Raw genomic sequence first — 15,473 nt, forward strand, 5'->3', positions numbered from 1 at the left:
AGAAGAACGAAATCTCGAGCAACGCCTTGCCTACGTCGACACTTTCTCCTCGAACAAAAACAAACACGCTCATCAATTTTCTTCGTGAGTACGGGAAAACCGTTCTCTTTTCTTCCACCATTTAAAATCAAATACTTCACATAATCTGAGTAACGCAATTTTTTTAAGAGTTCGCGATAAACATCTTGCGTCAGGAGAGCGACGGACTCTGAATTGTCAGAGATAAACCGCGAGAAATCGCCGAGACTTGGTTAGACGAAGTCCCTAATAGGCTAAAACTATTCGATGAACTTGGTCGATAATTTTGAATCTACCGAAAAGCCATTAACTGCGCAAGATTAACTCCACGGTCAGGCGTGTAATTATGTCTAACAGAAGGTATGTAATTGCTCGAGGCGTGTTAACTAGCTGCATTTACTCGAAATCGGTAGATCGACAGGGACAAGAGCTGGATCCGTTTTGAAACATCGGTTCCAACGGAACAATGTTCGCTGATAAGGAATTGGTCTCAACCAATCAGCGGCGTAGATTCGCATGGATCGCCGGTACATGAAAGCGATTACGTATAGCTCGGTAACGGGGCGAAGAACTCGCGAGAGGAGCGACGCAACGACAGTGTTGCTCGGCGCTCCGTTGCGCGTCCCTGCTGCTTTTCTGCGCGGTCGCGTAGCGTTTCTCTTGACGGCGCAGCTGCGCGTGCCACCGAAATTATGTTGCCTCGTTGCTGATCTCTCGGGAAACAAAAACGACGATCACAGCTCCCGGTGACACGCGATGCCCGGCGTTCCCTTGGTGTTCGATTACTTCTAAATGCCCACCTGTCCAACCACCATCACCAACGTCGTCGTCACGATACAAAAGTGGAGAACATCAATTTCGAACCAGCCTCCTCCGAGCTGAGGATAAGCGCCATGAACGGTAGGCTTTTGTTATTTCAACGAATACGTTGCTTGGTGATGGTTTTGGGTGAACAGTTTGTACAGTCCTTGACAAACTAGAAATTGTAGATTTAGGAAGATTTATGGGGTCTTAAGAATTTGAAGGTCCTTAAATGTTGAGCTTTAAGAAATGTCGAGTTTTAAGAAACACGTAGAAATACTGGCTTTGAATGGTTTAAGTGTAAGAGCTGTTGTTAAAATTTTCAAGCGTCACAAATCCAAGAAAACTGAAATCTGGATAAAATTGGAATCACGGTGGCTACACGTTTACCAAGCTGAGTGATTAATGTGTCGTGCTGGTTATATTAACACATACGAACGTTCTGTTTATGTATAGCCGGTTCTACGTATAAAAGTAACAGCGAAACTTTCCTCTGCGTCAGTCCTCGACCGGTCTCCGGTTGCTCAACGTTAAGGCAATGCTCGATCGACGTTTGTAATATGTTGAATCTATACCGATATAAAATCGAGAAGATCCGAAACTTTGATCGAGATCAGCCTGCCTGGCAAAAACTGCATGCATAGGTACAGTTTTCGAATCTCATATGGAAATTATGATTTACAAGTGTAGCGACAGTAAATGCGATAGATAATTCGTTTTGCGACGAATTGGATTGGACATTGGGTTTGTAAAAATAACATAGTGTCGAAATACCTAATAACTATAGTTCTATCGTTGCAACCGATCTATTTTAAAGGCGATGATTATCAAGAGGAATTTTGTCAATATCGCGATTACGATCATTATCGATATTACCCATGATCAATTAATTAATTTCGTTGTACTTTAAGTGTCCTTTTATTTTATCCAAGTAAAGCCGATATCAATCTATCAGCCGATATCGATTCACGAAATTTAGGAAAAGAGTAATTAGAAGAAATATTTTGCAATAGCTGCTGATTATCGCTCGAAGGAGATTCCGTGGTCGATAAATCATGGTAACTTCTGCTCGAGGGTTGGTTTCGAAAGAGATAGTAAGAAAGAGATAAAAGAAAGGAAAATGACGAGCATCAATTACTATAATTTCTCCTTGAGTCTATTTTCACCGAAGCGTATCGCACGTGGCTAGAAACGTTTCGAATTCGAAGTACGTATATATATAAGTATCAGACACAAGCTACTCTAATGTTCTCACAAATGACCCCGTCCATTCAAAACGATTCGTCAATTAAGAGGTGACACATTTAACGAACGAAGTTATCGGGCTGTCGCGATGCCGCGTCCTCAGCCTATGCGTTCTAACATAATGATTTTAAAAAATTGATCTACTAAAAAGCCTTAACGTAATATGACAACGCGAAAGAAACGAGCCTTATCAATTGGCGACTAAAGTACAGTTAGAATTCTAAATTCTTTGACGCCAAACTTGCATCGAACGATTTCTCGATTCCTGTATTTTGCTTTCAATCATACAAAAGTTCTTACCTCTTTGATGAGAAATTTTGCTGTTACATTCGAGTCAATTTATCAGTGGTATCAGTTCATCAACCCTATTGATCAAATTATCAGTGTTTCGTATTGTGTATCTGACGCGCACCACCTGTATCTATTGTAAAGAAACGGTTTTGTGAAACCATGTTGAAATTAAGCAAGATTTCCTTATGGGAGAGCAATTATGACGTGCAATAAATTTCTGCGATAACACGTAGCTGCCTACGCACGTGCAACTCCATTTCAGAATATCGGTTTATCAAAACGACAAAGCGTGTTTGGGTTAATCTGATCTAAATAGCAGGTTCCTTGTCGGAAAACATCTAAATAGAATCAGGTAATTGCAAATATCAATTTCATACTTTGGAGATTATTTTCCTTATCAATCACGAAAACAATTCACACAGAGCCATATTCTCGCATTTATCCACGAAATCGACTGTATTTCCGTGTTGATCAGGCTCTCTCGTTCAATTTTACAGATGTATAGACCACATAAAGCTCCGCTTCGTGATAACCCCGAAGGTTAAGCGCTGCAATCAGACATCATTCACAAATCAAGTATTTTTCCTTCGTGTCTATCATTAAAAAGAAATACAAGCCGATTTTGTGAAACAGATACGAGCAAAAAGCAACTTTATCTCGCTCCATTCTGAAATCTCGTTACGTTACGATTGTATTGTTGATTTCTAAAGTACGAAAATACTTAGATGCAGAAATGGTAATAAATAATTTTCCATATGAGCAGATGTACTCGTCAGTATTTCTTCAAACGACTGTTAGCGAGAATCTGTGTGCGTGAGAAGCTCGAGGCAAAACTATAATTGTCAATTGCACATTCTTGAAGATGATGTTCGACGAGAAATGCGTGTTTCCGGACAGATCACGCGTTGTAAATAACTCAGTTAATAATTCGCGCGTCGGAAACGCGGATGACTCCGTCGAAATTTCAGTCGACAACAAAATCAGGGTCGAGTCACTGGATTATTATAGACGCGAAAAGTTCAAACGGCCATGACGTTCACCGCGCATGCTTCTAAATGTAGGGAGCAAGTCGAAAAGACGAGCAAGTAAGTAGAATATGAGACGATTTTCATCGAATCGGTCGACGACACGACTCGTTCGAAAATAGCACGGAGGTCGACACACGTCTGCCTTCCGTGACGCGTATTTAAATTCGGGAATCGGAGCAGAGAAAAGAATGCACGTGACGATTTATCGTCGAGATCTCGAGCTTTATCAATGACAAGAACTGGATAAGAAACAAGAAACTGTCTCTCTGCGATAACATGTCCTCGATTCAGCGTGTGTCATCTCGATGATCCAATTGATATAAATAGAATTTCCTCGTTTGAACGATGGAAAAAATAATTGGTTCGATAAACGCCTCAATAATGTCTGATAAGATAATTTTCGTAGAAAAAACAACATCAAATAAGGAACTTTCAAGATTTCGATAGATTACAAAGGAAGAAACGTAATATCTTTGATTTTAATTTCTGTCAGTAGCCTCGACCTATCGCTCAAGTTACGCTTATTAAAGCACCAGTTGTGTGACACTGAACAAGCAAAAGATAACGTCCACTTTCATGTCTCCACAAAAGCTGCCAGTTTAAGACTATCGATATTTACAGACGTTCACGAAAACCTACTGATCTTACATAACGACGTAGCGAATCGAATGTGCTCATTGAATTAATATGAACGATCTTCCTCGCATCTAAACATCGGAAAGTAGAAGCCTGTTATCGATAAGCCACGATTACTCTAACAATAAATGTTATCTAACCTTTATCATACTGTGTATCAAATTTCAGACGTTTGCAGATGAAACGTGACCGATTACCGGATAGACTAATTTGTAACATAGGTAGCTATACACCGCTTTATTTGATCAATAAAATCGCCAAGTGTACACGTGGAACGTGATCGAATAATCGAAACTACGATAAACGAGATAAACTAGAAACACGTATCGATTAACCGGAAATCGTGCGATTCCCTCATCAAGAAAAGCTAACGGCGCGAAATTATACGAGTACAAAGCATCGCATCTGCAGTACCGGAAAATCGCATGTCACCATTCACACAGTTTACAATATACACCTTACATAAGTTTCGTTATCGCTTGGTGTAATTACGACATTCAACTGATTCCTGTACGCAAATACGATATGTACGATACGTCCTGTACGATAAAAGAAATTCGAATATGACGGAGCTAACAATTCCAGGAAAAACCGTCGCAACGATGAGTTACAAAACAACTTCAGGTGTCTTTCCTCATTGTTAGGATATTTAATTCAGATATCTTCAGACCGAATAGTCACATATTTATATTCTCTTTCTCTCTTTCTCTTTCTCCCCCCTTTTCTTTCTCTCTATGGTCTTTAACGACATCTCAGTCATTGATGATTGCATGTAACGACGATCTGACCTGTAGTCAATGCGTAGTATCATATTATTAGCATCTGTTTTCATTCAAACGAATGAAACGTAACAAGCTCAACGATATACGTATCTCCATTACTTATATCATCAAAACACTGAAATGTTATTCCTTAAATAACACGCTATATATTTTTGAAATCTAGTAATCTTATTTTAGACTTGACCCTGTTCTCCTCGGACTCTGTTTTATCGGATAAAAGAAACTTTTGTTGAAGCTCCAATAATCGCTAACGCGCTGAATGTGCCTTGAAAGGTTAAACTCGGAGTTATCTAAAAGAGGGTACGGCAAAGAAATACCCCACCAGCCGCACGAGAGTTAGGTGTGAACGTTTCAGACGCTTGGCACGTGCTGGCCATAGTAAAGCAGAAAGTTAACTCGAACAGAGTATCGACCACGAGGCTTTCGGGCTCGTTCAATACTCCAATGAAGAATCGAAGAGAGAAAGAGAGAAAGAAAGAGTGAGAGAGAGAGAGTGAGAGAGAGTGAGACGGTGACGAGGACGGCTGGAGCGGGTAAACCGTTCGATTTGCCTGGGTTTCGCCGCTATAACACCTAAACAGATGCGCTCCTTCAATAATCATTTAGAGGGTAGTGGAAGAGGAATCGCCATGAAAACAGGCGCATGCATTTTAAGTCCCATGCAATTAACAGGGCCGTACTCATGCCACGGAAGGCGATTTAGTGAGAACAAATGACTCACGAACGGCAACGTCGTCGTAGGTCGAGGCAAAACCAAATGGTGGGGATATCTCAGGTACGGCATCACTAAACCTGGTGCCACAAAGCTCGCCAATTAGCCCCTGAGAACGTCGATAATCACAAAATAACAAGTTGAATTTATACCATGATAGCTGTCGAAGAATAAGTTCAGATTTTGATAAAGTTACTCCAAACGGAGATTTTCATTCAATCGTGCAATTGGAAAGACTTTTCTATTTTAATCGAACCAAACAACTGGCGCCCTCAATGCATCGTAACTTATAGAATTAAAGAAAGTTCTCGACACTTCAATTTAATCGTGAGAAATTGTTGGTACGTCGTGCCGTGTAAATATTCACATGTGGATTAGCAAACGTTTGCGAATTCGTCGATGTAGTTGAGATTCAGCATTTCATAAAACGTTGACAGAGCGTAATCGAATCGGCGTTTCGGAGTCGAGTAACGAAACGAGACACGTGGCGTACCTGAAAAGGCGGCGAAGAGTACGCCCCTGAACCGGGATCGAAGCAGGCAAGAGCGCAAGTCTTCTGCTAATGCCAAACGATTCCCTTAATACACTTGCGTCTGGAATCTCGTTGTAATTGGGGCGAACGCTTTGTACCAGCTGTTTCGTACTTGTCAGTGTTTCAAAGTGATCGTACGAACCGGTCTAACACGAAACTCGTCGAACGAATCGTTGTCGCCGAGCGAGAATCGTTGGACAAAGGCGGTCGTGGAAGGAAGAGAAAGAAAGCGTTTCGGTGTACAGCTATAAAGGAACGACTGGCTAGTCGCCATCTTAGATCCATTGTGAGCACATTGCACGAAGCGGTTTGAAAGAGTTCCAACGGATCGTGTGCTTTTCAAGGAAAAAAATTAACAGGCATGCGAGAAGGAAAGGTGTCGTTTTTCCTCGAACGTGAGCGCTTATAAACCGACACGGTGCATGTCGACAGAGGCAGACGCAGTGAGTGTCGCGAGCGAGAAACCCGAAAACGGCCACAGATGCATGAAACGCAAGTGAAACGACCGTGTGCAAAGTGACTTCCTGGAGGAGAGAGATTTTTTCTTTTCTGTTTCCTAATTTACGGAGGCCTAACAGGGCGGAGCTGATCATCGACGCGTACGAACGAATTGAAATCATCAGCATGAGTAAGATACTAGGTACAAACTATTGCACCGTGTTCTCTGTACTTAGAAGTCCCGAAGAGGGTGAATCGTTTAAACGGATCATCTGAAAGAATCATCCGACGAACAGAAAAGCAAAGGCCATAACCGTGAGAAAGAGCAAGAATTCAAGTACGTTTGAGCCGCGAGGGCGATTAGTCAGGATTGAACAGCCGGATCACGAGTGATAATTACGAGTGAGGAGCAGTGCTAAAAACGAGTGCATCGGTTTTCGCGCGTGAAAAAATAAAAGTGTTAATCATTGAAGGAGCTCGTGGGAGACGTGTGATCACCTTCGACAAGAGAACTTGGACGTTGACGTAATCAATTCTATATATAGGTGTTCGAAATTCACGAAACCGTGAAGCGAACATTATATAAAAGAGCGAAGTACTGTCGATCGCGAATAATAATTTTTCTTTTCTTTCGTGGATCTGTTAGAATCGACATTTACTCTCAATCTAAACATTTTCTCCCTGTGATCAATTGTACTTTTCAATCGAACACTCGTGTACTTAAATCCTTAGAAAATCGAGAATCGCTTTGTAAATCGATTTACTTAGTGATTGTGAAGATCGTGGAACAATATCGTTAGTCGTACGATCGATACATCATTTATCGACCCGATCGTTTAATCGATAAGACAGATCTCTATTGATCGAAGAGGATCCACGAAGTTTCCCTGCCGATCGACACACCCGACGGCATCCAAAATACTCTTATAACCCGTAATGTATTTGAGATCGCACGTTGAGGCAGCAAAAGGGAGGCACGAGAATGCAAGAGAGGCGATAGAAGTTGGCTGCGGAACAAAAGGTCGAGGTAACATTGGATCGGCCGCGAGAGACAAGGGCAAGACGAAGAGATCTCTGGTGGACTGCTGGGATTTCGAAGAGCCTCAGCTGCTTCATCCGAGATTGGTCGACAGAGATTCAAGACAGGCGTGCGTACAACGCGGTATGAGCGAAGGTGAACGAGCAGTGACAACGCCACGAATTGGCTGGCGAAAGCTTACTGATCCTGGCGACTGACACGAATCCAGGAACTCGGGGGCAGGTCCGAAGCGATAGCATCAGCTACTGTTTCATCGTCAACGTCATCGTTGTCCTGCCACTCAAACAACTAGCCACTGCCACTTGAACTCTCGTGGAAGGAAGATCTTCGAACCTCGATCCATTCGACAGGATACCGCTATATCCTGACGCATCTTGGTCCCTGTCGATGTCAGCCAAATGCAAGAGAACACTCTGTTGAGATTTACGTCGAGAACATTGAAGACGGACCCGAAAATGGCGGGTAATCGGTGTCGGTAGCAGACGGGGTTATTGCCTAAAAGAGCGATCTCCTCGTCTTGCATTATTCCTAGGGGAGCCACATCTGAACCGTTCAATTGGTTTCGGCTAGAATCCCATTTTTCTCTCTTGTTGCGAGTATTTTATTCTCGTCGATCTCCCTCTGAAGCCAGTTGACGAACTTTGTGTCGTTGTTCTTGTTTTTTCTTCTCTTCGTTTATACCGTTGTTGAATAAAACAACAACAACAACAAACGGGTCCGCGGTTGACCCATAGACAATAAATCGTAGGTGATAAGAGTAGTGGTAAAATGTAGTTGTGAAACGATTAAGGATTCAAATTAGGAAGAAGGACAAGAAACGTCGAAAGGAAAACCCCCTGTCGTGATACCGCAAGCAGTATCCTCGCTGAGTGATCTCCCGTGAGACCACGAACAATTGTACCAAATTTAAAAAGAGAGAGAGGAGAAACAGATATATATATATATAAATATTATATATATATATAGATATTACATATACATATATAGTATTCGCGCTTAAGATCCGCTCCTTTTTCTGCGATCATCATGCCGCCTACTCCGAATAAATTGAACTTGAGCTTCGCCAGAAACGCGTACAGCGTGTTTGGAACACGCGGTACTAATACCACCGCTGATCAACAGCGCGAGCAGAAAACGGAACTTTTGGAGGGTAAGAGATCACCGCCTACTTAATCAAATTATTTGGCAGCGATTCTATCGAATCGTCCTTGACGATCCTACCGAATGAAATCGCCGTCCATAAATAACGTACCATTGATAGTCCGTTTAATTGATGATTACGAGCATTTCACATTGTTACGAAGCAATTTATTTCACGCGGTTATTTCTATGAAATTTTATCGCCTGTCGTCAATTATATCGATCTAATTATTTGGCCATTGTGTTATTTCAGGAACCAGGGGCAATGGAATTCTCCACCTAAAGAATGGTATCGATTACATCAACCCTGGTGAAGAAGATCAAATGGAAATTTATGGGTAGGTACATACATACATATCGCGTGTTGAAAGTGTCACGATGTTATGCAACGCTTTTTCCTATTTCTTCTAGATACAAGAGAAATAATCTTTTGACCGCTGTTACTTGGTTCTTGATTATCATTACCGGAGGGCTTCTTAGATTGGTCTTTCACTGGATACCGCATCTTATGTTGCTAGCAACTCATTCCAAATGTCAATTAGAAACCGCAGACACTGTTTTGCTGGTAGAAAGGTTCCAAGGAAAACACACGAGTTATTACGTAAAGAAATTGCAGACTTTGGCCGCTCAAGATATACTGTAAGCATTCCTTATTTTATGAACGACATCCTTTTTATTAATTTCAAGCTAATATTTTACATATATTTCAAGCGGTAAACCTTTCGATGGAAAATCATTGATGGATAACGAACCATGGATGGAGAACGGCAGCGTGATAACCGTCAAGGAAATAAAGGAAGAATATCCTCCCTCACTCTCACTGCATTTAGCCGGTGGACAATTTAAACGTAAGTATTCAACAATTAAAAGAAATATTTTCTTTTTGCGGTAAGAAAAGTCTTTTAAAAAATATTTCTTCTTCATATAAAAAATTAATCAATTTATATTTGTATACAGAGGTTCCGTCGATCACCCTGTTCCACTGCAAGAAGTTAACTTACGTTTGGGACCCCGAGAGAACCGAGTTCCTAAAACTTCGTGGTTTAGACGTTGGTGTCCTAACTTCCACATTGCATCAAATGCAAGGATTAAATTCGCTTGAACAGCATATGAGGCAAATATCCACAAAAATTCCCATAAACATAATAAATCTACTTTGCGACACTATCTAAAAAATATCTTCTGTTTTCTTTACAGACGTTGCGTTTACGGAAACAATGAAATCGTGATTCGAGTAAAGAGTATTCTAACGCTGCTTTGTCTCGAGGTCCTTAATCCATTCTACGTCTTCCAACTGTTTAGTTTTTGTCTCTGGATTGCCGACAACTATTATTATTACGCCATGGTCATCTTGGCCATGTCCAGCGTCGGCATAATTATGGCAGTCTTCCAGACTCGTCGGGTATGCAACTTTTCGGCCGCTTGTTGCATCAATCTCTGAATTATATTAATAACCAAGGACCCTTTTACAGAACCAACACAACTTACGTTCCACTGTATATTCTTCCGACGTGGCAACGGTGATGAGAGACCGCGCGACCGGGCAAACAGCGACCGTGCCTGCTGAAAAATTGGTACCTGGTGATATTTTGGTTATTCCATCTCATGGCTGTTTGATGCCTTGTGACGCAGTGCTTCTGACTGGGAATTGCATTCTGAATGAATCTATGTTGACCGGAGAGTCGGTTCCTGTTACAAAAACACCTATTCCTTCGTCCAATGAAATGATATACGACATTAAGGAACATGCAAGACACACGCTGTTCTGTGGTACTCGAGTTATTCAAACGAGATACTACGGTTCGGAGAAGGTAACTCGAAATATTAGAATTTCTGATTAATTTTCCAAATTCGTTATTACTAGACATATCTATGCAAATTCATATTTTGACGGGCAGAACTGAAAAAGATGAGACCTGAACAGAGATTTGTTTCTTTAAATATTTTATATATTCTTGCATATTATATGCATTCTATGCATTTTTGCGCTTTTAAATTTCCTATAAATTTATAAAAATCTGCAGTCTAATTGTTGTATAGGGACTTTAGAAAAATGATCAATGATTATTGATCACATAATTTATTTTTCTTGCAGGTTTTAGCTGTTGTCGTGAGAACTGGGTTCAACACCAGCAAAGGTGGACTGGTCAGATCCATTATGTATCCTCCACCAGTCGATTTCAAGTTTGAACAAGATTCTTACAAGTTCGTCATATTATTGGCTGGTATAGCTAGTATTGGCGTGATTTACACCATTGTGACAAAGGCTATGAGAGGTGTCCCAAACCATCACATCGCTCTTGAAGCGTTAGATCTGGTTACCATCGTAGTACCGCCAGCTCTACCAGCGGCTATGACAGTTGGTCGAATGGTGGCACAACGCAGACTTGAGAAAAACAAGATTTACTGTACGAGTCCAAGAACAATCAATGTGTCAGGATCAATTGACTGTATCTGTTTTGACAAAACTGGGACGCTGACTGAAGATGGTCTCGACATGTGGGGCGTAGTGAATACCATCGATAAGAAATTCCAGCCGCCTATCAAAGATATCGCATCCTTGCCCCTAAACGATCTTCTCATCGGAATGGTGACTTGCCACGGAATCACTATAATAGAAAATCAACTTGTCGGAGATCCACTCGACCTAAAAATGTTTGAGTCTACGGGTTGGAGCTTGGAAGAGCCCGATGTATCCGATACGTCAAAGTTCTCGATGCTTTTCCCTACAATAGTGCGACCACCAAAAGGCTCCAATTTATTGAAGAAGCTACCCAACGAAATAAGAATCTCGATCAGCCGACAAAATTCTATGTCTTCTGACGTGATGGATAACATCTCTTTAAACAACCTTGATACCACGTTGACTGGTTCCACGACAGAATTGGGGGAACAAGGTTTAGAAATTGGAATCGTTCGTCAATTTCCGTTCACATCTAGTCTCCAAAGGATGAGCGTGATTACCAGGACGTTGGGAGCTAATCATTACGACCTCTATTGCAAAGGCAGCCCAGAAATGATTCTCAGCCTCTCCAGAGCAGAATCCAGTAAATATTGCAACACATCTTTTAAATTTTGTGTTTTAAACTCTCTTCAAGTTATGACTAATCGTATTGTTTTTATAGTCCCAGCAGATTTTGGCGCTGTGTTACAAGACTATACTTCGGAAGGCTACCGTGTGATCGGCCTCGCACACAAATCTTTGAATCGTCTTCCTTACGCCAAGGTCCAGCGATTGAGTCGCGAGTCTGCAGAGTCCGATTTGACGTTCTTAGCATTCGTCATTATGGAAAACAGATTGAAACCAGAAACCACGCCTGTGATTAGTGCATTAAACACTGCCTGTATAAAGACTGTCATGGTGACTGGCGACAATATGCTGACTGCACTGTCCGTTGCCAGAGACTGTGACATCGTGAAGCCAGGTACACCCGTCATTGCAGTTTCTGCCACTCAGCAGAACCAGATGAAACCACAAATCTATTTCACGAAGAGCAGCAGTCAGCCATCTATGGGACACGGGGATCTCAGCGAAATGACTGATTTGAATAGTGTAGCTAGCTTGGAAACAGTGGAGAGTGGCTCCTTTGGGAACAATCAGTTCGATAACGATGTCAATTATTTAGCCGACGAGTAAGTTCATTCAGCTATACGTCATTATCACATTTACTACTACAGTAAATTAGTGCGAGACTTATACATTTGTTTATATCATAGTTTAGGATTAAATTTAAATTACTCCGATAGCGAACGTATTAACATCTAATCCCTCACTTTTGCATATCATTGTTTCAGCTTACACCACTCAAAAAACAAATACGTGTTTTCACTCACGGGTAAAACGTGGGCACTAGTCAAACAATATTACCCAGAACTGATTCCCAAACTTGTCACTCGTGGAGCAATCTTTGCGAGGATGTCGCCAGATCAGAAGCAACAACTCGTTCAAGAATTGCAATCTTTGGGATACTATGTTGGTACGTAACTGAATTTTTCTTCAAACAATTTATATTATCTTGATTGAAATGTTAATTTTAAATATTATTTTCAGCTATGGTAGGTGATGGGGCAAACGACTGTGGAGCTTTGAAAGCTGCCCACACCGGAATATCTCTCTCTGACACTGAATCTTCAGTAGCATCGCCGTTTACCAGCCGCGAGACTAACATTTCTTGTGTATTGACCGTGATTCGAGAAGGTCGCGCAGCTTTGGTCACTTCCTTCGGAATTTTCAAGTATATGGCGAGTTACTCGCTCACTCAATTCATCTCCGTGATGCTGCTGTACAGTTTCGAGTCGAATTTGACAGACATCGAGTTCCTCTACATAGATCTCTTTATTATCTCGATCTTCGCTTTCTTCTTTGGTCGTACCGAGGCTTACGGTGGTCCATTAGTGAAAACAGCTCCTCTGAACAGTCTCATTAGCATCACTCCCATTCTTAGCTTAGTGACGCAAATTTTGATTGTGGCTCTATTTCAGTCCGTTAGTCTATGGCATCTTCAACAAATGGATTGGTTCAAACCGTTCAATGCCACGGAGAAAGCTGCTGAGAACAAGGACGATGTGAGTTGTACCGAAAATTACACGGTTTTCATAATCAGTTCCATGCAGTATATCATTCTGGCTGTTACGTTCTCCAAGGGTCATCCATATAGAAAGTCGCTGTTCACGAATTACGGTCTGCTCACCTCGTTCATTTGTCTCAGCCTCTTCTCCGTTTACCTCGCAACCTTTCCCTTTGAGTGGCTGAGAGACTGGTTCGAGCTGATTCTTCCAGAGAACGTTGGCTTCCGCTTCATCTTGGTCGGCTACGGTATCGTCAATTTCGTGATTTCGTTGCTAATGGAGTACTTCTTTGTTGACTACCTCGTTTTTAGAAAATTACGCTATCGTTGGCATAACATAGACAAATCTAGACGAAAGTTCCTCGCGATTGACCGTGACATGGCACGCGATTTAAAATGGCCACCGATCTCCCAAGAACCGTTACCAGAAGCTGCTCCCGATATTCTGATTCGTCAAAACGTCACCGAGATCAAGATCGAGAAACGCGTTCCCGAGTCCTGCCATCCTGTGGACACGAGCTTCATGAACAGTCCGATCTGTGAGAATTTCAAGCACTTTGGCTCTGCCAGAGAAGTCACTCTAAATCCCAAGTCCTTGTTCAACGATCGCAGAAACACCGTATCCATGCAAACGGTTCCTTGCTTCGAGGACAGAGATTCCGTGCTGAAACAACCGAACATAGAGCTAACAGCGAAGAGAAGATACAATTCGGAATCGGAGAAAGGGATCAATCGGTACGAAAAAGCCAGTTTTAAGAGCCACAGCACAAATCCAATCGCAACCCTGCCTAGGAACACCGCTATGGCTCTTCAACCGCAGAAATTGAGAGATTTGAAGAGCACCTTGATGCACAAAAGCGAATATGGTTTGTCTCCCAGTACACAAAGTGTCCTTGAACTCGATATTTTACCATCGTAGAAGAGAGCGATTTATCCTCGTGGGATTTGAATTGGTAGTGACCAAAGAACGGTACTTCGAACAACGAACGGTAATCGTTTCAAGTTTGAAGAACGATCTACCGTTTGCTATTCGACGTACCTGCCCGATTTCATAGACCAGATTGTCACGAAGTATCTCCACTTTATCTGCCAGTGCATTTGTTGTCCCATGACAATTGCAATACAAGACTGTTTTCAGCTGCTATACGGAATCACTCAGGAACGTTTAATTCAGAGACGATCAGGAAAGTTTCGAATCACCAGCATTCAACTGGAAGTAATGATATGGAAAATTTCCGACACGATCTCTAATCTAAATATCGTTCACAAGAGTGCATTTAGAATGCCGCGGCATTCACGACAGCTTGGTAACCAACGATGCATCCCACGAGCATCGTACGGTAGATCAACTGAAGGGGTCCCTTTTGACCTGATCTTTCTTCGTCCTCCTCCTCTATTAGTATTCGAGCATACTAGACTCGAAGAGAAAGTATTATCATTAGTTTATTTAACTTAGATGATGAATTTTAACTTACTCTGTCGTCAGGGAGCAATGGTCTCGAAGAACAATCATCTTGACGCAGGCCGAATGAAATAGATAGTTAGATAGGTTCTTTTTCTTCTTCTTTTTTTTTTTTTTTTTTTTTTAGGGGATCTCTTTTGCGTTTAGACGCCGTCTTTTTTCACTGCGGTTTCAAAGATATACTTAAAAAATAAATTAAAGATAATATAATACATGGATCACGCGCTTTGTGTGACAAGATGTATAGATGGTTGCGAATGCTAATGAATTTTCTAAACTAGGAAACTATAGGGAATTGATCATATTCCCGTTTTCACGACGACCTTTTTTCCTTTTTTCGCTATAATAACCAGGCAGTTGTTATTGAAAATATCGGATAACCTGAGACGACGTTCGACGCGTTATCGATGTTAGTAGAACAAAAGGTTGTTTGTATGAAAATAATGAAATTTCGTCGTGAAAGCGGGAAGTTAGTGTACTTTTTTGTTGGTGTGAAGATGGGAAATTTGTAATTATACCGTAGTTTATCCGATGATAATCTTATTTAATAGAACTTCGAGAACCGACGTCCTGCGATCTGCAAATGCAGAAATTCGATGCTCGTTGTCACACATACTTACTGTTAAACCGAATAACGAGATAAATGTGTACTTATATACGCAATGAAAAATACATACTTAAGCGCGTTATTCTATTATTTGCAACGCTAAGCTTGCGTTGAATTATAGCGGTTGTCGAATAACAAAGTATGTTTTTAATGTAAAGGCCTTGTTTTTTCGTC

At 41.4% G+C, this 15,473-nt stretch overlaps 1 protein-coding gene across 2 annotated transcripts; it reads left to right on the forward strand.

The window, feature by feature from the left end:
- Nucleotides 1-559: 559 nt before the first annotated feature.
- On the forward strand, nt 560-15,456 carry LOC126922893 (polyamine-transporting ATPase 13A3). 2 transcript variants are annotated; one of them, XM_050735823.1, is made up of 11 exons: nt 560-918; nt 8,916-9,000; nt 9,074-9,301; nt 9,374-9,510; nt 9,620-9,776; nt 9,860-10,064; nt 10,135-10,473; nt 10,758-11,709; nt 11,788-12,295; nt 12,458-12,639; nt 12,714-15,456. In XM_050735823.1, exons 1-11 carry the CDS (start codon nt 912-914, stop codon nt 14,147-14,149), a joined length of 4,236 nt encoding a protein of 1,411 aa, XP_050591780.1. In that variant the 5' UTR covers nt 560-911; the 3' UTR covers nt 14,150-15,456. The 2 variants fall into 2 exon arrangements, with proteins under 2 accessions (XP_050591780.1, XP_050591779.1); XM_050735822.1 differs by lacking the exon at nt 560-918 and adding an exon at nt 6,070-8,672.
- Nucleotides 15,457-15,473: the final 17 nt, after the last annotated feature.

The sequence above is a fragment of the Bombus affinis genome, chromosome 13 (genome assembly GCF_024516045.1).
Source record: "Bombus affinis isolate iyBomAffi1 chromosome 13, iyBomAffi1.2, whole genome shotgun sequence".
NCBI lineage: Eukaryota > Metazoa > Arthropoda > Insecta > Hymenoptera > Apidae > Bombus > Bombus affinis.